The sequence below is a fragment of the Taudactylus pleione genome, unplaced genomic scaffold (assembly GCF_031769625.1).
Source record: "Taudactylus pleione unplaced genomic scaffold, aTauple2 ptg000687l, whole genome shotgun sequence".
Classification (NCBI taxonomy): Eukaryota; Metazoa; Chordata; class Amphibia; order Anura; family Myobatrachidae; genus Taudactylus; species Taudactylus pleione.
In genome coordinates this window covers 136,945-162,524 of record NW_028285089.1, presented here as the reverse complement: position 1 = coordinate 162,524, position 25,580 = coordinate 136,945, and the positions used below count along the sequence as shown (strand labels likewise).

At 39.4% G+C, this 25,580-nt stretch overlaps 1 protein-coding gene across 2 annotated transcripts in view; it reads right to left on the bottom strand.

Moving 5' to 3' along the window:
• CAMKK1 (calcium/calmodulin dependent protein kinase kinase 1) overlaps positions 1-25,580 on the bottom strand; it is a 315,340-nt gene that overhangs the window by 205,276 nt on the left and 84,484 nt on the right. For both annotated transcript variants that reach the window (XM_088456133.1, XM_088456134.1), the window contains exon 2: positions 940-1,435. In XM_088456133.1, coding sequence (XP_088312259.1) covers positions 940-1,335 — 396 coding nt within the window. In that variant the 5' untranslated portion in view covers positions 1,336-1,435. The remainder of the gene's footprint in view (positions 1-939; positions 1,436-25,580) is intronic.

The window sequence follows — 25,580 nt, the reverse complement described above, 5'->3', positions numbered from 1 at the left end:
CTGTAACGTTTGTGAATTAGATACTGTTTTGTACTTTTGTTTTACATAAAATGTCTTCACAATCTATTTGTAAACCATACTCTGCTGCTGTTTCAAGCAAACATCTGCATAATTCATAATTAGTCACCAATTAAGCAAATTACCACATTTTAGAAGTGCCACTAGCATTTGCTATGCAACCAAAACATTCCATCTGGTATACAGTAATAGCACTTTTTTGTTCTCTGTATAAAAGCTTAAAAGAAGAAGAAAAAAAAAACATTCATTATGTGTTATGAAATTATGCTAAGGGATTTATACTAGAAGGACAAGAGCCATGTAGAGCACATTTTAGTTATAGTTATCACCTACGGTGGATAGAGGTATTATTCCAACAGGAGAGACAATACCCACTACTCCACACAATGTACGTGTGATCGGATATGCCTATACACAAAAAAATTATCTAAATTCGAATGTGTAATAAATCAAAAAAATCATATTTAAAAACAAATGTGATGGATTCATGATCACTATGTTCATTAATGGAATTTTGATTTGCTGTATTATAAGATTTTGTACACTTGAAATAGGATAATTCAGATACTGCAATGCATGAAAAATTGTTTGCTTAAAACTCATTGTGTAGTACTGTTGTGTTATAGCCCACAGATGACACATATGATACATATGATACAACTAAAATTCAAATGAACATCAGTACACACATATGGTTGAGTTGTTGAAAGTTTGATAATGCCATACAATGGACTCCACATTCGTAGATTAAGAAAATTGATAAGGTCCAGTTTCTCCTAATATATAAGTGCATCAGGAATCTGGAAAGATAGAGAGTTAACTATTTGTAGTGGGTAAGAAGAACGATCACTAAAAAAAAAAGGACATGAGAGAACTCTAGATTTAAAATATTGATTTGATAACCCAGAAGTTAGCACTTACATCAGAGTCAGAAATAGAGACCCGGTTGGATTCGATTGTTGGCCTTCGGATAATTCGAGGCGATACGTGTGATGAAGGACCAGTTGCATATGGACCATAGGCCTGGCTCTGAGAGGGGAGGCAGCCACTTGTGGGCCTTTCCTGAAGGGATAACTTTCTGCTTGAAAGCGCTGGTCGAGATGTAGCTCTTTGGAAACAGCTCAAGTCTCTCTGATCTTGGGAAGAAAGAAAAACATCCTCACTGGTTTCAGAGCTCATACCATTATTTCTCAGACTGTACATTTCTCCAGACATCAGAGCATGCGGCCCCCCTGTTTCCTCATCCACTTCTATAGCAGCAACTCTCTCAGCAAGTTCCATCTGATTGTCTTTACTTGAGCAAGAACCACAATCCATCGTGTCAGTGTGGGAAAATTCCTGCACAGTCTCTGAGGTGCAGAACACAATTTCCAAATCCAATAGAGCAGATATTCCTAATTAAGGCGTTCTGTCCAGTCTATGAAATCAAAACATAAATGTCAATTAATGTCAGAGGAAACAATTCAATAGTATCATAACTGCAACAAAAAGACAGTATTTGTATATCTATTGCATACAGTTATTTGATGGTATATTGAAGTAAAGGCTCTTGGGACTTAGGGCTCGATTCAGACCCGCTCGCTAGATGCGTACACTCGTTCCCAGCGTATGCAAATTCGGCTAAGTGACGGCATGGCAGGCGATCGCACGGCAAGGCATAAGCACGCCCACTATGTTTTGGCATGCGATCGCTCTGTGTATGTAGGTGCCCACCAGCCTGTCTTAAGACGCCCACTTGCGCACGTCATCTCCAGGAAGTGTAGGCAAACATCGGTACATCAGGTACCATCGGAAGCGAACGCAGCGCTTGAGGTTCACTATACCCTACAGTAAGCACTGCGAGCACTTTAGTGTAAAATTCAACCTGGTGACGTGTACTATGACGCTGCTTGTTTATTATGCACGCCTCTGAAACGGCTTTAAGACGCTCAGGCATGCCTGCATTCGCACCTTCACTCCCCCGTTTTTAATGGCCAGCCCCTGTCACCACCCAGAAACGGCTTCTCCTGTCACTCGTTCTGCTGGGCTGTCTATGTTCGGCGAGCGAACGCTTCCCGATCTCTCGCACTGGTTCGCACAAGCGCACTGTGATGCGTACACATGCACACAATGTGAACATTGGCCAGCTACAAGCGAACGGGTCTGAATCAGGTCCTTATTGCTATGAGGGACTTCACTGTACAAATTACTATTTATTTGAAATAATTAAAAGGAAACAGTTATATTGGTTGGCTTGATTGTATAGATCACAGACGCACCTGGGTTTTTTTATAATTTTTATAATTTATTACATCTTTGAATTACCCATGGCGATAGGAGAAAACAATTAGTGCTTCTCTGGCAAGCTTGTGAAATTAAAGTAATAAAGGTTACTGCAATTATTACTCTTTATTATCATAACCCCAAGATGATATATTAGGAGTTATATTTACCACATGTGGACAAGACACTGAATTATGCAAGCAACAAGTGTACTAGGTCTAATCATGAATTAACTGTTAACACAGATTCAGAAAGTCTGAAAATATTACCATATGTGAATGTACAGAAAAGGGGGCAGTCTCATTATGCTTGTAATTTGCCATATCTACCACTCACCTTGTTGTTATCAAACATATAACAGAAAATGTACTTTATCATTTGCTTTTCTTTCATATACAGCAAATCTATTTTAATTCATGATAAAACCTATGAACTTTTCAGAGCAATTAAAACAACGAAACAGTTGACCTATTTAATAAGATATACATGAATAGAGGATTCCTGTGTCACTATAAGCATACATTATTAAACTCTAGCAGTACCAACAGGAACCCATTCTACCCAACTTCTTGTACTATTTCAACATTTTGTTCTGCTGTACAGTGTTCCTGTTTCTTGGACATCCACGAATACATTAAAAGGGCAAAATTAAATACAACAAAATGATTCATGGAAAGCCACAAATATGTTTTCATTCTGATAAGTAGTCACATGAACATTATGTGTACGATTTCCAAAGTGAAGAGAGATCGGGGTGCGATAGTCAAATTTTCTTTGGACGACCATGCTTTATTGCGCATGTCGCTCCCAAAGAGACAGAGTTTAAACACGTAAAATAGCTAAACCAGTCTAAAGTCCTGGTTAGGGGGCCCAAACAGGAATTTGGTGCCAAAAACAGGACTTATCACACATTTCTGCTTGTCACTTCAGAAGGGTGCAAGCAGAAATGCTGGTGCCACCAATTATGGCGCCTGAACCGAGCAACAATTAAATCACTCAGTTGGGCACCCAGTAGTTGCACCTGCCGGTGCAAACAATAGAATCCCACCCCTTAGTACGAAATGTATAAATAATATATAAGTAAAAAGACAATATTACTATTATTTTCATTGGATCACTTGACATGATGGAGAAGAAGGGTAGCTAGATGGTGCAAATTTTAATAAAAAGGTTTCCAATGCTGGCGCAAAAGCTCATGTGCCCATCCATACTTAGCAAAGAACATCCTGAACCAACTTTTTGAATCAGTGGGTGCACACAGTCTTTTCCGGCAATTGAAAATAGTACACTGTAAAACCAGTGCAGTAGCGCTCTGGATTAGCATATTTATTTTTTATAAATTACTCTTACGATGTTTGAATCCTGCAAGGTTGACAATATGGCACCAATTTGCTATAAAATTATTGATTTGAAAGTCAAGTTTTGTATATAAACATAATAAAGCAAGCTGCAAAAAAAATAAATAAAAAAAACAATAAAAAAACCAAACAAAAAACGAGTTGGGTACCGGATCCAGATGGTCAGAATACTGACAGCGGCACCCGACAGTCAGAATCCCGATGCCTGAAGGTAAATGGCCTAAACGTAACCCTTCCCCTAAACCACCTTTCCTACAGCCTAACCAACCCGCGGCCTTATCCTCCCCCCCCCCACCTCCCCGCAGTCTAACCCTCCCCCTAATACCTACATCGGGGTGCAGCCAATCGCGATCCTGGAGCAGGGATTCCGACTGCCTTCGGGATTCTGGCGCCGGTATTCTGTGCGCCAACATCCCCACCACCGGGATGGTAACTACATCCCAAAAAAAAAAAAAAAACACACATACCATATTGTGGCTACCCTCTTGCCACTTGACAAACTACTTAAATAAACACACACACACACACACACACACACTTGTTCAATATGGACCAACTCGAACATTTATGTGAATTTAAATAAGAAAAACAACACAATAAAACTACATTTTAAGAGAAAACAAATATAAAAATATAGCATGATTTCCCACACCTATCACTTCGGCTCACATCAGCATTTTCTCTGAAGTTCCAACACCCCCACAGGTCATAATATCTCAGAAACTACATTTACGTTTTACTCCAGATAGCTCCTAGCCCCAATACATCAACAGAGTCACAGTGTCAACATGTCAGTCAAAACCCATTACCAGATGAAAGACAAAAAGATTGCTGTCCTGTAGAGAAGGACTCTTATGTATTTACCCTATTGGTCTTGGAATTCAATATGATTTTCTCATGCCACTAATACAGTTTCACCCAATTAAGGAAAATATTCTACAGGAACACCTTACAATACGACTTAAAGGCTACTGACATCACTGCAAGCTTGAGTGAACACTGAGCCTTAAGGTAATGCATGGAAAAAATGATGCGTCAGTAGATAGAAGCGAATGTGTCAGTCCATAAAAGGATTTTAATGAAGATCATATTTCCAAAATAACCTTTAGAAGGCACAAAGTGTGCGATCATTTGTCTCACACACTGCCTAAATCCCAGTTCTAAGAAATAACTGTACAAAAGATTAAGCCATTACAAGAAATTGTATACCTATTTGTACACATTTTACAATGGTAGCAGCATTGTATACAATATATATATCTCGCAGACACACACACAATTTAGAGAAATAGAGGGTGCACCACATAGTGCATTATCCAACAAATTTATTCAGGCAAATACAAAATATGGATTAAAACATGCACACCACGAAGGAGGTTGACATCAGTAAGTTTCACAAGTTGCTGAAAATCCTTAGTCAGGTAACAAGTATAACAACGGTCTTGTTTTTACTCAAGACAGAGTTATGTGCACAGGTCACCCACGACCCTACGCTTTTCGTCACCAGGACTTCGTCACACAAGTATAGCAATGGTCATGGTCTTTGCACATTAATATTTGCCCATTGTTAGGTGATTTCTTTGGTGAGAGGGTATGTTCATAGAACCAAAGGGACATCTCATACATTGAATAAGAACCTTGGTGACCAAGACAGAAGAATTCTTCAATGCGCCCTCCATCCTTTTGTGTGTATGTATGTACTGTATGTATGTATACGCCCTTATTACATAACCATGTCTTTCTCAATAATGAACTTTATCTACTGACAAAACTGTTCAATTTCTTTAAAAAAAAAAAAAAAAAAAACAATGATGCACTTCTCTTCACACACCAAAAAGTATAATGTATAAACCTGAATTCAAGCTCAAAATTTTCTTTTTTTTTTTTGTTCTTTCTTTTTTTAGGAGTATTTTGTTATTTTTGTATCAAAGTACTTCCAGATGCAATAAAATCCTCGACGGTGTTAGTTTTATATATTATAGTTATACAAAATGCCAAAAACAATGGTAAAGCTAATTTATTAGAAATTATAACATATACAATAGTATTCATAGGGGGACCTAGATTTTAAACCAGGGGTCTTCAAACTTGGCCCTCCAGCTGCTGTGGAACTACACATCCCAGCATGCACTGCCACCTTTTTGATATAACAGCATGCTAAAACTATGTGCAGTGCATGCTAGGATGTGTAGTTCCACAGCATCTGGAGGGCCAAGTTTGAAGACCCCTGCTTTAAACCATAAAAGAAAAAAGAATATTGGATTGACAATTCACACATGGCCTAAATTAATATCAGGATTTATTTTTATTTTTTTTAATACTTTGACTATTCAACTCTGCATTTTTAGGTTATTAACACATTATATATTTGTCTATTATTTACTCATGCTGTTAACTACATATTTTGTTCATAAAGAAACTTATATTTACTTTCATATAAAGTAGCAATTTGTCAGTGGTGCTGAACTAGAGTCCACACATAGCTTTTCAGGTTATAAATAAAAGAAAAGTGCTTTACGGTCAGCATAATGTAGAAAGAAAATAACAAAGGCCTAGCCCCCATTCAGGGCACTCACTCACTTCTTCGCCTCTGACTACCTTTGGGCAGCTAGTCTGCAAATAAAGTCTCTGCCTGCTTCTCTGCTATCGCTGGCTCCAGCCTGGCTTGGCTTCCACAGCTACACAAAACACAGTTAAGTCTTGGTGGCCTTCCCTGTCTCTTACAGGTATAGGCTCTGACTTCCTTAGCCTGCAGCTTAGCTCCTTTAATGTAGTCTGAGATTTATGGTCCTCCCTGCCTCCTGTACGTCAATGGTCTCCAGGCACACAGGGCTCTGTAGCTGCCAGTCCTCCTTGTCCAGAGGAGGGAAGCAAAAATCATCCAAACAAAAACAAACGCATAGAATAGGGGAAAAAAGAATATATACCTTAACTTCAAAAACATTGAGTAATGCTGATCTATGACTTTTGAGTAAGGGTATGAATTTCACCCCAGCATCCAAACCAAATATGTTTAATTTATTTGTGGACCTTAATCGCTATGTCCGTACCCTAAGTAACAAAAGGTATTTTGCAATGAAGGAAAACCCAATCTGGAAGGTTCCCCTATTATTCTAGACAGGAATGATGAGGAAGCCCTCAATACTTTGGAATCATTGGTCTCTGAATCCAGGTCCCTGGATGAGAGCCCAGACCAAATACAAGTATTTAACATAAATGAGGAGAGCTGTAAGATTGTTAGAAAATTTAAATCGAAATCAGATTTCTACCCGCTACAATTTAGAGGCCCATACATTGAGAGCTTCTATAAGTCTGCATTGAAAGATTTTAGAACTGCCTGTGAGAAAGCAGAAAAAGAGCAATTGAGAGATAATCTCTCTAAGGAGGAACGGAAAGCGATTAAAGGTCCTCAAATCAGATCCTTAGATTATCATAAAACAGGCCGATAAGGGCGGTAGAGTTGTCATACTTAACATGGTGGACTATATCCAAGAGGCATACAGACAACTACATAATACGTCACAGTACACCGTGTGTCATAGAGATCCCACTGCCCTATTTCAAACTCAATTGAATAAACTGTTGAACAGTGCACTAAATGACAGTGTAATTTATGAAGACACTTAAGTTTTTGTTTACTGAGCACCCTTTAGTTCCCACTTTTTATTTTCTTCCAAAAATTCACAAGACACTTCAATCTCCACCAGGGAGACCTATTATTTCAGGTATCAGGTATCCCTCCGTAGCGCCTGCTCAAAAATAATCGATTAATACTTAGCTTATATGTATCACGGATATCTTTGGACTTCTTATCTCCAAATAGTAATGAGGTGTAACCAATGTATATCGTAATATGTAAAAAAAGAAGAGAAAGAAAAGAGATCTAGTGCAGATGGTCGAACCATGAATACATTGAAATACACGTGGAACCTTTTCCAAACAGTACTGATGCTATATGTAAAACAAATACTTGTGTGGAAAACACTTAATATATAAGACACATTTATTCCAAACACAAGTTAATATAAGCACATACAGTACAATACACAAAAGGAGCTTCTAGATGGATAATGAGCATCCTTTGAAACATCAATACACCATGATCACAGGTGAAGTTGGCCTCCTACCAGAATCCAGGTAAGCAGATGCATATAATAACTGGGAAGATGTAAAAAGCCCGGGTTCAGCCTCAGCTATTTGTCCTCATCTATCCCACACTGGTTCTGGATGGATCCTGTGGCCCCTCTTTGCTGCCAATTTTTTTATCATATTATTTGCTTGTTCTTCAAAAATATTCTTCTCTGAGCAATTCCTTTTTAATCTTCGTAATTGGCTATTAGGAATTGAGTCCAGCCAATTTTCGTGGTGGCAGCTCTGAGCAAAAAAGTTCCCGAGTCCGTGGGTTTTGTATAGTTACTTGTCAGTATTTGGCCTTCCTGTATATAAATTGTATAATTAATTTTTTAGATTTGACAGTCACTTTTTGACTACAAGTCCCAGAATCCTCGGGGTGTGTGACGCGGACTTCCGGCTATCGCACTTAGAGTAACGGAACTTCAAGTCCGTCAGAAGGATATAGCGTCTGGACGTCACCTGTGTGGCTGGCTGACACTCGGGGAAGGAACTATTTACCCCTAGCACCCTACACCTCACGCGAAGCACCGGAAGGAGACGCGATAAGACACACGTGGATTTGTTTATGGGCAGGACCGGAAGTGACATGGATGCCGTTTCTTAAGCTATAAAAAGAAAATAGTTTGGGTTGGTGCAATATGGACAATTTATTGATTTTAAACATATAAGAATAGGGGATTTTAATTATTATATGTATTGTGATATACAAATTTATATTTTGAACTGTACAAATATATATTGTAATGAAGATGGCTCCTCCCAGCAATCTAGATTTTGATTGACAAGGGTATTTAAGGTGACCCATATTACTAGACCCTCATTGCCTTGACAAAGACCTTAATGGTAGAAACGCGTTGGCAGCAAAGAGGGGCCACAGGATCCATCCAGAACCAGTGTGGGATAGATGAGGATAAATAGCTGAGGCTGAACCCGGGCTTTTTACATCTTCCCAGTTATTATATGCATCTGCTTACCTGGATTCTGGTAGGAGGCCAACTTCACCTGTGATCATGGTGTATTGATGTTTCAAAGGATGCTCATTATCCATCTAGAAGCTCCTTTTGTATATTGTACTGTATGTGCTTATATTAACTTGTGTTTGGAATAAATGTGTCTTATATATTAAGTATTTTCCACACAAGTATTTGTTTTACATATAGCATCAGTACTGTTTGGAAAAGGTTCCACGTGTATTTCAATGTATTCATGGTTCGACCATCTGCACTAGATCTCTTTTCTTTCTCTTCTTTTTTTACATATTACGATATACATTGGTTACACCTCATTACTATTTGGAGATAAGAAGTCCAAAGATATCCGTGATACATATAAGCTAAGTATTAATCGATTATTTTTCAGCAGGCGCTACGGAGGGATACCTGATATTTTTTGCAATTTTTACTACTGGAGGAGATAGATACCTCCCCCTTAGGAGATCTCACCTAAGCAGCCAGCTTGGCGCGAACATATAATACCATTTTATTTGTGTCTATTATTTCAGGTGTTGAGTCATTAACAAATAATTTGTCTTTTTTTGTTAATAAGTACCTACAGGATCATGTTCAAAACCTACGGTCGTCTAAAGAGGACACATCACATTGTTTTAGTCATATTAAAGGGATCAAGTGGAAAAGCAGTTATTTGTTTACCACTTGTGTAATATTCCCCATGAGGTTGGAATCAAACCGGTTAAGCAATACCTGAGGTACGATCAAAATATCACAGAAGCACACTGTAAATTTGTTTTGTAATCTATTCACTTTATCGATCTGCCAGCAAAACGCGTTAAGCCTCATATCTAAAGCTACATGTTTTGGGGATCATCTACTGAGTCACTCGGGACATTTGGACACATTGTTTGTTGTTGGGGCACTGACATCAATTCCTCAGGAAAACAGCTTCAAGTGGATCCTATCCAGTCTACTCTGTGCTATTTCCCACAGGATTGGGACACATAAAATTTATTTGGACTAGGAACGTTGGACATTCCGCTTGGTAAATATTTGCTGTATCAACATATGGAATGAACATTTGCCCCACAACTAGTGTCTATTCAATTGGACTTTAACATCCCCTAGTAGCACTTATATTGGATATCAATCTTTTAATACTTATGTATATGTATTTTTAGTTTTTATTTATGCAATAAATGTGATTATAATTTAACACACATCCGTGTTTAATTACATACAAGAACCTACATTAGCGCTGATATTTTATTTGCTTATTTTGAAATATAACTATTTCACATTTGATTCACGGTTTTATTTACAAACACTGGGTAATGCCATGGGAACCAGGTTCGCCCCGAGTTTCGCCAACTTATACATGGGCAGGATTGAGGAAGAGCATGTGTGGAGTCGGGAACTCGGGGCGAGCCTGGTTCTCTATGGCAGGCACATAGATGATCTTTTTTTGGGGGGGATGGTGATGAGGTCTCACTACAACTTTTTTTGGATGGATTTAATCATAACTCTTATGGTTTGAAGTTCGCTAGCACTATCAGTTCTAATGCCATCAACTATTTGGATATTATACTGGCAATAGGGGTGGATAATAGTATCATAACTCAAACTTACATCAAAGAGGTTGACCAACGTAGATATCTTAATTATAAGAATAATCATTTAAGAACATAGAAAGTAAATATTCCAAAGGGTCAATTCCTTTGTATCAAAAGGAATTGCTCTAGACCTGAAAGTTTTGAGAGTCAAATAATGACCCTTTATAGGTCTTTTCTAGAACAAGGGTATCCAGAACACATACCGGAAAAAGCCTATGAAGAAGAAAGCAAAATAGATAGAGATATTGTTAAACAAGGTAACTTAAAGAGAGAAGAAGCTACAGATATAACTATAGCATTTGTCACTACTTGTAACTCCTATACAAAAGACATAAAAAAAGATTGTCAAGAAAAATCTTCCTTTATAGAAATTGGATACATATAGGTCCCTCAATTATACCCCCAAAAAATCTGTGATCTTTAGAAGGTCAGATAATCTAAAATCAAATTTAGCTCCAAGTCATTTTAGGATGCCAGATAACAAACAAGTAGGCTGCTTGAATTGGCTCCAAATCCACAATATTTCTACAGGTGTGGAACAAATAACTGTACAACTGTACATGTAAAAACCATACACTGAAAAAAGATAGAATTATTTTAGGTCTTCGGTATCAAATGAGAATTTTGTGATCAAGGACTTTCTGATTTGCAGACCATCCTTCATCATTTATGTGATAGAATACGAATGCGGCCTTCAATATGTGGACCGCACAACTAGACCTCTGCATGTCAGATTTATGGAGCGTAGGAGAAACATCCTAAAAAAACTCAAGACATTCACTTTCTAAACATGTAGCCAGTTGTCAAGGTGAAACAATAGATACAATCACAGTGAAAGCTATAGACCATGTTAAACCTACTACAAGGGTAGGGGACAGATTAAATGCCCTTTGCAAACATGCGGCATATTGGATTTTCTGAATAAAAACTAAACAACATTGGATAGGGAATCTCCATCATACAGTCCCTACCTTTCTCTGGGTTAATTGGGTCAGTGTACTAGATAAAAAGTATCTTTGCCTTGACTTTATATATTCATATCTTTATGTGCGTTTGAGACTAACATCATACTCTCCATAAGTTCCATATTTGTCACTATCCATGTTCACTGTGTCTTGTTATATTGGAGTTGGGGGAATACTGATTGAATATTCCAATACAACTCCTTGTTTAGTCTTAGGCATTTAGATCTTGAATTCCAGCATAATAAAAATAAATATATATATATATATATATATATAGCACACGGCACTCACCATTCCTAGTTTTGGGGTGCAACATGGTATGTGACCACATTGTTTAAATAGAAATCACAGGGGCTCTGCACTCACCATAATAACTAACAATAATAATAATAAACATAATAAACAGTTGGGTTTTGGTTCATGAATTGATCAATGCATTTAAGCTTGCAGCCCCCGTCACGGGACCCCACTTTACTCTACTCTATTGCTCAGAATTATTATGCATCTGTTCTGAACAATAGAGTAGGGACTTGCAGTAAAGTGGGGTCCCGTGACGGGGGCTGCAAAATTAAATGCATTGATCAAACCCCACTGTTTATTATGTTTATTATTAGTTATTATGGTGAGTGCAGAGCGCCCCTGTGATATATATATATATACGAACCACAATGGCGGCACTCAGAGAACTTGGAACACCAAAAGTATAAAGTCCAATTTTATTCCATCAACGTTTCGGGACCTCTCGTCCCTTCCTCAGGATGCGACATATAACATAGACACCATACAGAGTTATCAAACAGCTTTATATAGCTTACCATATAGGACGCCAGCCGCTCCACCCGTGTGACGCGCCCGGGGTCAGACCGCGACATGAGCCACCAGATCCGCTGGAAACACGGTGCCTGTCAAGCACCGGAAATACACAGCGTTCCAGAGGCTCATGTGATCCCCTCAGGCATAGCGTCTACCGGAAGCAGCCCGGAGCCAAATGGTTGCCATAACAACATATTAAATAACAACCGATACATAAGGCAAACACATAAAAACATATACATGTACAATGATCAGAAGAAAAACATATCATGACCAAAGTAGCTACTCCAATAAAATATACATAAATTATGGCCCCATACTGACTTAAACAGCTAAATCACCAACCTGTCTAAAGAAGAATTGTTGGCCCTCAAATCTTTGGGGAACAGACAGGATATAGTCATAAGGGGCGCTGATAAGGGGGGCTCCATCGTAGTTATGGATGTAGCTTACTATAGGGAAGAGTGTTTGAGACTATTAGGAGACAGTGATACGTATTGTCTTCTTTCTAGTGATCCGACTGTTGAATTTAAAAAGCACATCGATTGTGTGTTAGATCAAGCTTTGGAAACTGGTATCCTTTCAAAGTCAATACATAACAAGCTGGTAACGGATCATCCTGTGGTACCACTTTTTTATATTATCCCAAAGGTACATAAGAACCCACAGAGGCCCCCGGGCAGACCAATCATTTCAGCCAGGGGGTCTTTGTGTGAGTCTTTGGCAATTTATATTGATGTATTTTTACAGCCGTGTATCCAAAACATGCCTTCTTATTTGAAGGACTCCACAGCGTTATTGAGACGGTTTCTTTGATTGATACTCTTCCACCCGATATTGTGCTGGTCACCTGTGATGTGACCAGTCTATATACATGTATTCCTCACGAGTCAGGTATCCATGCGGTTGAGAGGCTTCTGATTAACAATCCTCATTATGTGGGCCCTGATTTGAGTTTTTTCCTCAGTCTTCTAGAGTTCACGTTGAATTTCAACTATTTTCTCTTTGATGGGGCATTTTACAGGCAAAGGACGGGATGCGCCATGGGGTCGGCGGCAGCTCCGTCATTTGCCAATGCCTATATGGGAGAGGTTGAGCATGATTTATTTTTTGCTGATGCTAGTGTGGCTGAGTGCATTTATTTGTACTATCGTTATATTGACGATCTGTTGATTTTTTGGCGGGGTGACATCAGCAGATTGCTGGACATTATTGAGATACAGAATGCATCAAGTTGTCCAATCAAGCTAACTATTCAACATAGTGATAAGGAAATCAATTTTTTGGACATCTCTATTAAAATTGAAAATTCACGGATCTCCACTTCTTTATACGTCAAACCAACTGACAGGAATAACCTGTTGAGGTATGATAGTTTTCACCCCCGAAATACGGTATATGGTCTTCCATACTCACAATATTTAAGAGTCTGCAGGATCACCAGTGATCGTGCTGAGACTTGTAAACAACTGGAGAAAATGACTGATAAATTTTTAGATCGAGGTTACCCATGGAAAATCCTTAAAAAAGCCAAAGCCAAAGCTTTGAACATGATAGCACTCAGTTATTACAACAGACTAAAAAGAAAGTGCTTAACGGTAGAGTACCTTGGGTCAATGAATTTAATGTAAAAAGTCAAAGATTAATACCAAAGGTTAAGAAATTGTGGCCCATTGTAGCTAATGATCCTGATATTAAATTGTTACAGAATTCTGTCATAATGCCTAGCTACACACGTAGCGCTAATATTAAGGATATGGTTGTAAAATCTGATATTTCAACATTCAAGTCCAGTACTTCTAATTTTCTTAGTCGTAAAAGAGGATGTTTTAGATGTTTAGGGTGCACCACGTGCAGTTATATGCAGGTGGGCACCTTTGTGTCACACCCATATTCGGGTAGAAAATTTAACATTAACTGGTCGTTAATGTGTAGCTCCCGGTTTGTGGTGTATACTCTGTCTTGCCCATGTGGTTTACATTACGTGGGCAAGACAGAGCGCCAATTTAAAGAGCGAATGGCGCAACACCGGGCAGCCATTCGTGCCGCTTTAGTCTCTGGGCAGAGCGAACAACCTGTGGCGAGGCACTTCGCCCTTTTGAGACATAGCTTGGCCACAGTTCGATACAAGGTTATTGACCATGTACCAGAGTCATTACGAGGAGGTAACCATACTAAAAAACTACTCCAGTTGGAATCGGCATGGATTCACAGATTGGATACCCTTTCACCGCGAGGGCTCAACGAGTCCTTGGGGTTAAATTGTTTTCTTTAAACGTTGGGTTAATAATAAAATAACAGTTTGTTCAGTAATGAACAGAGGGTGGTATACTATTTACTACATATCGATAACAATATGCAGGTCCCACATATGACATATATTTAAGTGAGGGTCGGTTTAACCGCAGATATTATATCATATACTGGCAGATTGTGATATTTTTTTCATTATCTTGTTTGATTATTTTTTTATTTTTTTGATTGTTTAAGTAATGTTGCAAGCGCTGTGGCCTCTTTCATCGGTTACATGAACACATTCGTTTTTAATTTGTATTTGTTACATGTTTATATATGTATTTTGTTTTTTGCTAACATAACAGCTTGATCACCATTTGTTCACATTTTTGTTTATTTGATGAAGAATACTTGAGGTGACTGGACTGTAGCAAGGTGCTTGTTATTTACATTCGCCATGTTACTTCCCTTACACATATATTTTACACATTGGTATATATATATTTTTGTTTATATACTCTTACGTGATTTTTTCACTCTCACAAAAAATTTTCTTTATTTTTTTATTTTCACGATGTTTTGTTGGACAACATTTGAATTTTGATTGTTATTTTTGGATCACAGGTGTATTTATTCATTTTTTCATGTTTTTCATATTTTTCTTATTTTTTTTCATATATTTTAATGTAAATGTAATAGATTTCTTCACTTTACACATGTGTATCAGGACATATATATAAAAAAATCTTTTTGGTGATTTAGCTGTTTAAGTCAGTATGGGGCCATAATTTATGTATATTTTATTGGAGTAGCTACTTTGGTCATGATATGTTTTTCTTCTGATCATTGTACATGTATATGTTTTTATGTGTTTGCCTTATGTATCGGTTGTTATTTAATATGTTGTTATGGCAACCATTTGGCTCCGGGCTGCTTCCGGTAGACGCTATGCCTGAGGGGATCACATGAGCCTCTGGAACGCTGTGCATTTCCGGTGCTTGACACGCACCGTGTTTCCAGCGGATCTGGTGGCTCATGTCGCGGTCTGACCCCGGGCGCGTCACACGGGTGGAGCGGCTGGCGTCCTATATGGTAAGCTATATAAAGCAGTTTGATAACTCTGTATGGTGTCTCTGTTATATGTCACATCCTGAGGAAGGGACGAGAGGTCCCGAAACGTTGATGGAATAAAATTGGACTTTATACTTTTGGTGTTCCAAGTTCTCTGAGTGCCGCCTTTGTGGTTCGTATATTGCGGGGATAGCATCCCTGGTAAGGAGGGCACCGGAGCAAGTAAATTTATTATTGAAGGAGAGTGCCGGATCATCTGTGTGTTATATATATATATATATATATATATATATATATATTTTTTTTTTAGGGTTTGTTTTAGTCCATGGTGGGGTCCATTTGAAATATAAATTAGGAGACCCTAATGTCTGCGTGGAATTGGATATCCATCATAGCCACATAGTTTATGTATACAGAATATGAGGTCTTTAGGTTGGAGCATGGGATTGTCATCCATTTGTAATTACACACAGACATTATAATATATATTATATTAAAAAAATATTTCTATTGCCATGTTATTTTTTTGTACATATGCCTCTGAATAAAATTGGAATGATCTAAACTCTTATTTAGGTATATTTGCCGATACTGACTTAGCATACCGAGACATGCTATTATATACAATTATAATTAGGCTACTTTTGATGTACCAAAAGTCTGTTTATACTTATAAAGTGATGACATTATCTGTTCTGGGTTGAATTATTCTAAAGATTCCTCTAGAAATGTATTTACAAATGTATTCATATGTAGATTTATATGCTTATGAATTTATGTATGGGTTACCATTCAATTATAAATGTATTTGACGATTAATAAATATATTTGTTTAGTTTTAAAACTAGATGTCAGTTTTCAATTATATACATTCTCTACATATAAATCTAATTTGTATCTATGCTGCTATTGATAATATTATTATTTTTTTGGTTTTTATTATAATAGAATTTTTACAATGGATTTTTTATACATTATATGATACTTTAGTTAGATCTGTAATAGAATGGAGTAAAAATGTTGCAAGCTTTAAAATGGGATGGTTCAACATTGATGTTAGTTTTGAAATTTATAATACAGCGAGATGTATCTGTTGCCAGATAAGATCATGTTGCTGTGAAACTAAATAAACAAAGTGGATATTAAGTTGACATGGATTTGGGGCTTAATTGTTTCCAAATGGGGATGCTACAGCAGCAGACAAAGCAATGTATTAAGGATTACCTTGAGAAACTTGTAGCACACATGGAATACGCATGCACGATAGGGAGCTGGACACACACAAAAACAGCTGGTTACAATTACAGGCCCAGCAATATTTATAGACTGCCACAATCGAAATACACACTTCTTGAGAAAACCGCCAATGGGCCAGAGTCGGAGAAACGCGTTGAACATAGTGCCTACCTGTGAAAGGCTCCAGTGAAATAGGGGTTTGTGTGTGACCAAATGGTTCCATTGTCCGACTACACGCTAATTTCCAGCACGTATTCCACACTAATGCATGACCGACATCCGGCTTCGGAACACTGTGATGTGATGGATTGATAATATGAGCAGTGTCCTGAATTTATAATACCCAAGTGCAAATAATAATCTTTAAGTGGCATTTCGTGAGAGCAAGACCCTGGACATTATATATAATTTGTTTTATGCATGCATGCCAATTGTTTTAACCTCTTCACTCATGCCTAATGATCCACAGTACCGGATATTGAAAACTGGAATGTCTAAGAACTAAAACTGGTTAATACCATACTATCCTTCTGCAAACACATGGCCTGATTCAGCAAGCAACGCACAGGAGAGAACGCACGCACCCGTCCGCTGCGAGAATATGCTAATAAATGCAAACGCACGGAGACAGCAGCACAACATGCAGACGCCCAGCCCTATATGAAGCCGTCCATCTCCCTTTACTCAAAGCCTGAGAAGAATGTAAGATAGCGTAAACATGGTAACATCAAGAACCATCGACCACATTTGCATAATAGTGGTTGACCAGACCACGCACATAATCTTTGCAACTTCCTGTGTGCACAGAGTCTTATCACTGCATCCGTCTCCGCACTGGTTTAATAATGGATGCCCCTAAAATGGTGTCCCAATGCACAGGCACACCTGCGTTCGCCCGGCCACCCCCCGTCACCACCCACAAATGGCACTTCCTGTCAATCATTAACTGAAGGGGTCTGCGTACACACTGTCTGTAGTCAGTGTACGCTTACCCCATCGCACTGGCTAGTTTGCGCATGCGCAGTTCAATGCATACGCAGTACAAAAACATCGGCCAAGTGCATGCGTTCTCTCCTGTGCGTTGCTTGCTGAATCAGGCCCACAGTGTATTGCTTACAAGTTTGTATATATTGAAAGTTGGAATATTCAACAACTAAAACCGGATAACAATATTAATCTCTTTTGCAAACAGTATTGCTTACAAAATCTCATCTATATTCACCATGCCTGCGTGATCCTCTGAACACAGGGACAAGACATTACAATGATAAAATTGGAACATTGAGATTCTTTCCTTTTTAAACTGAGCTGCAACATCTCTGCAAAAGATACAATATTATTAGTATCAAAGAAAAATTGTAACTTAATACTGCAATCTATGGTTGCTAATGTCTATGTCATAGCTTCAGCAAGGTACGGTTTCCTGTGCCCATTTGTTAACTGGTGTGGTTTATCCACTTATTAGTACTCTATTTGCAGATTTATATCTCTGGGATTTTTATTATTTTATCTCAATATATACGATTATTGTTTTATTGTGTTTTCGGTTTTGCTTTTTTATATGTACTAAATGTCTATTTTTTTTATTTGACTAGCACCTCCAACACCCTTTTATATTAGTTTGGTTACTGGGGATCCAGTATTTCCCAATTTGTGTAAGGGCAGCTGTCAATTTATTGCTTATTAAGCATTATACAACAAGAGTTATTTTTTGCTAATTAAGTGCTATACACTTATAGATATATTTATCCAGTACGTCAGCGCCTAATTGTTTGTGTGTTTGACTGTTGGTCTGCCTTTTTCATGCACAATTCATCTCCATAGTCCACTCTCTCTCATTTCAATCTCTGGCCAGGTTCTTTGAATAGGCTGAGGGTTTTCTCTAAGTGCACCAGTTATCCCCTCCTAAAGTGCACTGGTAAGTTATGGCTTGTCTGTGTGTGGGTCTGCCTACCTGTTGTATATAATGTAGGCTGTAAAAGCTCCAATGGGCCAGGGACTGTTGTAATTATTATCTGTATAATGCTGGGTATACCTGAACTATACATCGTTTGTTCGAGCGATGAATGCTATATCGATGGTGCATCAGCGGGTGTGTACATCGGCTATGTATCTGACCCGCCCTGCAGCACAGCCGATGACTATATATCTAGCAGATATATTATTTAATCTCGCTGTTTGTATGGAGGACCCACCAAACGGCTGCAGCAGCCATTGAATATGACGTCACAAGTAGGCGGGCATATTCAAATGGCTCTGCTGGCCACTCACATTGGGATAACAATTGGTAAGTGCATATCAATTGTAAGTGCATATCAATTGTTAGGGCAGGGTAAGGCAGGGTAATATGGCAACGCTTAAGGCAGGGTAAAATGGCAACACTACAAAAAGAAAAATAATAACTGCCTTTGAATAGAAACAAAAGGATGCAATGGGACTGTCCTGAATCTATGATTATGGTGTTCATTCTAGCACCCTGCACCTGTCACTACTTGTGCAGTTCCTCTTTCCTGCCTGGGGTGTTGCGCTCTGCTCTGATGCTTCTAGCACACGCTGGTCTGCATATCAGAAGTTTATTGGATCAGCTGAGTTTGCTAGAAGCACCAGAGTAGAGAACGAAACCCCAGGCAGGAAAGAGGACCCGGTTGCGACCGTTGCAGGGTGCTAGAATGAACACTATGATATACTAAATGATGCCAAAGAGCTCATAAGCAGATCTACACGTAGAGATATCAGAGGAGAGGTCTATGATATGGAGGGAGGCGCATTCCATAGTTTGTCTGCGGTTATCCAAAAAAGAGCAAGGCATTAAAATTGTGTTCATTGGTATCTCACGCCGGGAAAGCTTCACAAGATCCTTCAGTCTACTTCAGATAGAAGTTTTATTTTGCAGAATTACGGTGGCAGGTCCCATTTAACGCCGTTCAATAGCAGTGCTTGCTGGCCGCTACCTCTTAGAGGTGGCACAGCTATCCAACGTTTTGGCCATTATTGTCTCTCCTTATCATAATCTTGAAAACACCTCACCTCAAAATAGTCAGAGTAGGTCAACTTATGGTAGTAAAACAATAATTTATCCTATATTGTTATAATAGAATACAAACATTTCCCAATGTATTATTCTACTAATCACACCTTTAGTTAAGCACTTGTAAAATAACTGTACAGACCTCATTAGTTTCTAAGCACATACAATTAAACTGTTATAATCATGAACAAAAACAATACATCCGTATCACCAAAAAGTGGAACAGGTCTAGGTTTAGCATTTCTAACAATCTGAATAATTTCATTTTACATAGTAAGAACTATGTAACACTGTAGTTAAAGTAATTAGCCAAATTACTATGATCAGATATTCTAATTGAAAGATTATGAGTGTTTAAGATTTGAAATACATTTGCTGTTTATTTTTAAAATGTAAGCCGCTCTTTATTTTGTATGAATAATTCTAGCACAAGATGTGTACCATTACATATGCAATTTGGTGATGGACAGAAAGGGCCCCACTTAGAGGGCCTGATTCAGAGCCGGACGCTATTTGCGCTCACTCGTTCAGAAAAAGGGGCCGGATATTTTAATAGAGCGCTCGCTCTTTGCGGTCTGTTGACGCCTCTATGTCTGAGCGAACGAACGAAATATGCGGTTGGATTTTCCTACCGCAATCATGCGAACAGTTCAAGCTAAGAGACAACCAAGTGACGGGTCAATGACGCTTCTTTGTTAATTATGCACACCCTTAAAACGCCCGTTTTGACCGTTTGGCACGCCTGCGTTCGGATCTCCACTCCCCGTTTTCAAGCACCTTCCCCTGTTACCACCCACAAACGCCTCATCCTGTCACTCAAATTAGCAGGCACTCGCTCTTTTGCGAACACACGATTTCCGACCGCACTGACTGGTTGGCACATGCGCATTACGACCCATACGCAAGCGCAGATGTGCGAACATCGCTCGGAGCGAACGAGCGGCTCTGAATCAGGCCCAGAGTAAAGCCAGCTAAAAGGTATAAACACCCTGATAAACCAAGTTGCAATAGGAGCACAGTTGTAATTTTTGTGGAAATCAGGGAAAATACTGCTTGCTTTTGTATGTAGCAAGCACATAATGAGCAGTTTTATTTTTACAGTGTGCTCTAGAGTTGACCTTGGAAGAACCCGGCTCCCAACACTAAATCTGCACATTTTGTTTTGTCCTACTGCATCACAACATGGTGCAAAATTGTATGTTGTAGCAAGATTTACTCCTAAAGCTGCATACACACAAACAACGATTTTGTAAATGAACGATTTTAGTAAACGATATTCGTTCACTTTTTCAATGGAAAAATGAACGAAAATTGTTTACTAAAATCATTCATTTACTAAATGTAATGAACAATTTTTTTTAACTGCAAACAATTTTTGCATATTCCCTTAATGAAAATCGTTGGGTTGGTCAGTCTGACTAAACTACAAACGTGAACGCGCATGAACGATAATCGTTCATCGTTTTAACTCAGATAGTGAACGATTTTTTCAACGATTGAACGATATCCTTAACGATAATCATTCAAAAAATCGTGTGTGTATGCACCTTAACTCTTAATCAGGCAGATGAAGCAGTAAAATAAATAGAAACTATTAACACTTTAGGGGGTTTATTTACGACGTATCAGTTTGTGAAACCTAACACTTCTGTTCGTGTTTACGCCCAATATTTAAAAGGGCAGTTCTTTTACTAGCAAGATACCGCTAGTAAAAGCACTGCCCTATTAACCACTTAACTGATGATTCTTTTTTCTTCTAAAAAACGCTCTGAAATTGTCAGGTTTTTTTCTATGAGTGAATTAGGTGAGGAACATTTCAACTTATTCAAAGTGATTTCATTTAAAAAAAAAAAAAAAAGTTTTTTCAAACATCGGAAATATATCAATATGACACGGGTTTCAGGCACCTGGTACACTAAGGTGGTGAGGGGGGAGGTTAATTTACTTTTTCCCAGCGGCTGCTAATCTTTGCAGCTTCTGAGTGGGGGGGGTCCTGCTTTGCTGATTGATCAGCAGCACAACAGACACAGGGGGAGAGGGTGCAGGCAAACAGAGGGACCGGAAGGTCCCTCTGAGAGCAGCAGCTGTGGGAAGATTCTCTTCCTGCAGCTGCCCTCACTGTTTATCTGACTGGTCGAAATTTTGCGACCAGAGCAGATCAAGAACTGCCTGGTGTGGTCGGAAAATTGCGTCCATGCCAGGCAACTCCATGACATCTATTTTGAAAGGCAATAGATTAGGGTTACTAGATTTCAAAAATAAAAAAACGGGACATATTTGTGGGGATTGCGACAGCGCAATCAACCCGCACCGCACCATACCATATCACATACACTACCGTTCAAAAGTTTGGGATCACCCAGACAATTTCGTGTTTTACATGAAAACTGACTTATTTCTCAAATGAGTTTCAAAATGAATTGAACATACAGTCAAGACATTGGCAAGGCTAGAAAGAATGATTTTTATTTGAAATAATAATTTTGTCCTTCAAACTTTGCTTTCGCCAAAGAATGCTCCTTTTGCAGCAATTGCAGCATTGCAGACCTGTGGCATTCTAGCTGTTAATTTGTTGAGGTAATCTGAAGAAATTTCACCCCACGCTTCCTGAAGCACCTCCCACAAGTTGGATTGGCTTGATGGGCACTTCTTGCGTACCATACGGTCAAGCTGCTCCCACAACAGCTCAATGGGGTTGAGATTTGGTGACTGCGCTGGCCACTCCATTACAGACAGAATACCAGCTCCCTGCTTCTTCCCTAATAGTTCTTGCATAATTTGGAAGTGTGCTTTTGGTCATTGTCCTGTTGGAGGAGGAAATTGGCTCCAATCAAGCTTATGGCATGGCGTTGCAAAATGGAGTGATAGCCGTCCTTATTCAAAATTCCTTTTACCTTTTACAAATCTCCCACTTTACCAGCACCAAAGCAGCCCCAGACCATCAAAATAACTCCACCATGCTTGACAGATGGCGTCAGGCACTCTTTTCACTTGTTCTGCATCTCACAAATGTTCTTCTCTGTGATCCAAACACCTCAAACTTCGATTCGGCTGTCCATAACACTTTTTTCCAATCTTCCTCTGTCCAATATCTGTGTTCTTTTGCCCATATTAATCTTTTCCTTTATTGGCCAGTCTCAGATATGGCTTTTTCTTTGCCAATCTGCTAGAAGGCCAGTATCCTGGAGTCGTCTCTTCACTGTAGATGTTGATACTGGCGTTTTACGGGTACCATATAAATGAAGCTGCCAGTTGAGGACCTGTGAGGCGTCTATTTCTCAAACTAGAGACTCTAATGTACTTGTCTTCTTGCACAGTTGTGCAGTGGGGTCTCCCACTTCTGTTTCTACTCTGGTTAGAGCCTGTTTGTGCTGTTCTCTGAAAGGAGTAGTACACACCATTGTAGGAAATGTTCAGTTTCTTGGCAATTTCTCGCATGGAATAGCCTTCAAGTTTCACATGAAAGGTCTCTTTTTCTGGGCATTTGAAGAGTATAATCGAGCCCACAAATGTGATGCTCCAAATACTAGCTCAAAGGAAGGCCAGTTTTATAGCTTCTCTAAGGAGCAAACCCGTTTTCAGCTTTGGTAACATAATTGCACATGGGTTTTCAAGGGTTTTCTACTCATCCATTAGTCTTCTAACGCACTTAGCAAACACAATGTACCATTAGAACACTGGAGTGATGGTTGCTGGAAATGGGCCTCTAAACACCTATGTAGATATTCCTTTTAAAACCAGACGTTTGCAGCTAGTATAGTCATTTACCACATTAACAATGTATAGAGTGTATTTCTGATTAATTTAATGTTATCTTCATTGAAAAAGACAGAAATTTCCTTATTTTTGAAAGAAAAGCACTAAGTGACCCCAAACTTTTGAACGGTAGTATAAGTCCCACAATATGGGAAGTATATTGACGTGTAGACAAAATACAGGCTGTACATAGAATTTAGTGGTGATTGGACATTTAGGGCCGAATTCAATTAGCCGTGTTCATTTAACGAGGGTGAAAAAGGGTGGCAGCCTCGGGCTTTGATGCCTGGAGCTATTAAATTCCTGCCCCTTTTTCACCCGAGCCCCTTTTTAACCCCCGTTAAATGAATGTGTTAACGGGCGCTAACACACATAATACGTGATAAGTTCATGGACCTATGCGTTACCAGGGTGCGGCACCCATTAACACTCTAGTCATCAGGGATTTATTTTCAGGTCAGGTCAGGTCAGACCCCAGGGGATCAATTTGTCTGCAGTAAATTAATGCAGCTAATTGAATTCTCCCCTTAACGTTGACAACATACTTGGCCTGCACGCAAAAACCCATAACGCTCTCTGCACTCTTATATCTAAACTCAAACCCAGCAGTGAATTAAAAGAAAATCCTGTAATACCCAATCCCTAATACATGCAGAGCTGTAACTAGGGGTGTGCAACAAACATGGGTTAGGTTATATTTGCAAATGACTAGCTTGTCAGGTTTTTTGTATAAAAATGCAGCTATCCTCCTTCCAGCATCACCTTATATACACTTCTACAAACACTTGGATATTCATACAGTACAGTACAGGACAACAGCACATGAAACACATCTATTGAACACACTTCACAGTATATTTTCAATTCTATCAGGAAACAGAGCACAGCAATGTGATGCTGTCCAATTGGTAAATATTAAGCAAAAACATTGTCAGGGATACTTAAGTTTAGTTTCTGCAGATATGGGACAGATGTAAACTATGATTCTGTTGCTTGTCAATGTCACTCAGCGCTTGCGACCAGGTGTTTTGATAACGCTCCCTGAAGGAAGCAAATCGGTCGACAAAAGGATAATAGTGCCCACAAACTGCATCCAGGCAATCCAGATATACCTGCTCTGTCACATTGTGTGGACCTGTACTATTTGGAGGACTTTATTTTTACCAAGGTCCATCAGTGTGCTTCCAATAGCAAGTGGCTATTACCGGCTGTAACCAGAGGCAAGTGAGCCCCACGGGGAGGACCCAGTGCAACCAGTGCTGGGATACCACATAAATTGCTGTAAACAGAGACACTGTGGTTCCCCAGACTCAGGAAGAGAGCCATACAGCGGAGACGCACTGCCGCCATCCTCCATAAGTTATACGGGGAGGCAGACACTAATATTGAGTGAAAGCATTTTCTCTGGATCCCATACGCTCAAGCTAAAGGAATCCCAATTTGTGCTTTTCAACTTGCTGGTGAGCATTGCACACTATGGGCCTGATTCAGACCCACTCGCAAGCGAGTCGATGTTAGGCCACTGCGCATGCCGGAGCCGACGTGCGCATGCGCGAGACCCGGCTTGCGACGGGCGCTCCATCGCTCCGGGTCTCGCACCAAAAGTGGGCAGCTGTCGATTTTGATCGACAGCTCGCACCGTTTTGGAGGCGTGGCATGGGGGTGGCTTCACAAGCGGAGGTGTTCCCATGCGAACGCCTGCCGTTTGTTGGCTGCCCCACTGACATCACCAGTGATGTCAGTGAGAGAGCTTCTGGCTCTATTAGGGCCGGAAGCTCTCTGGGGCTTGGGCCACGAGACCCTACCACAAGGGTCTCGTCGCAAGCCCGATGGACTTGACCATCGCGACCATCATCCTGGCCGCTTGCAATAGCTGTGGGTGGTCACCCACAGCTATGCGTGCGGCCAGGAGGCCGCTCCAAAAAAAAAATGAAAAAAAACGCTCTGATTCAGAGCGTCCAGCACTGAATCAGGGCCAATATGTACGCAACTAAACTATACAGGAGACTGTGACTAATTGTAATTCATTAGTGAGGATTTATACTCAAGATAACTGGTTTCATATTTTACATCGTTTTATACAAGGACCGATTTAAGTCCAAGGGACACTATTTTATACATGTATGTTTTATTATGTGGTA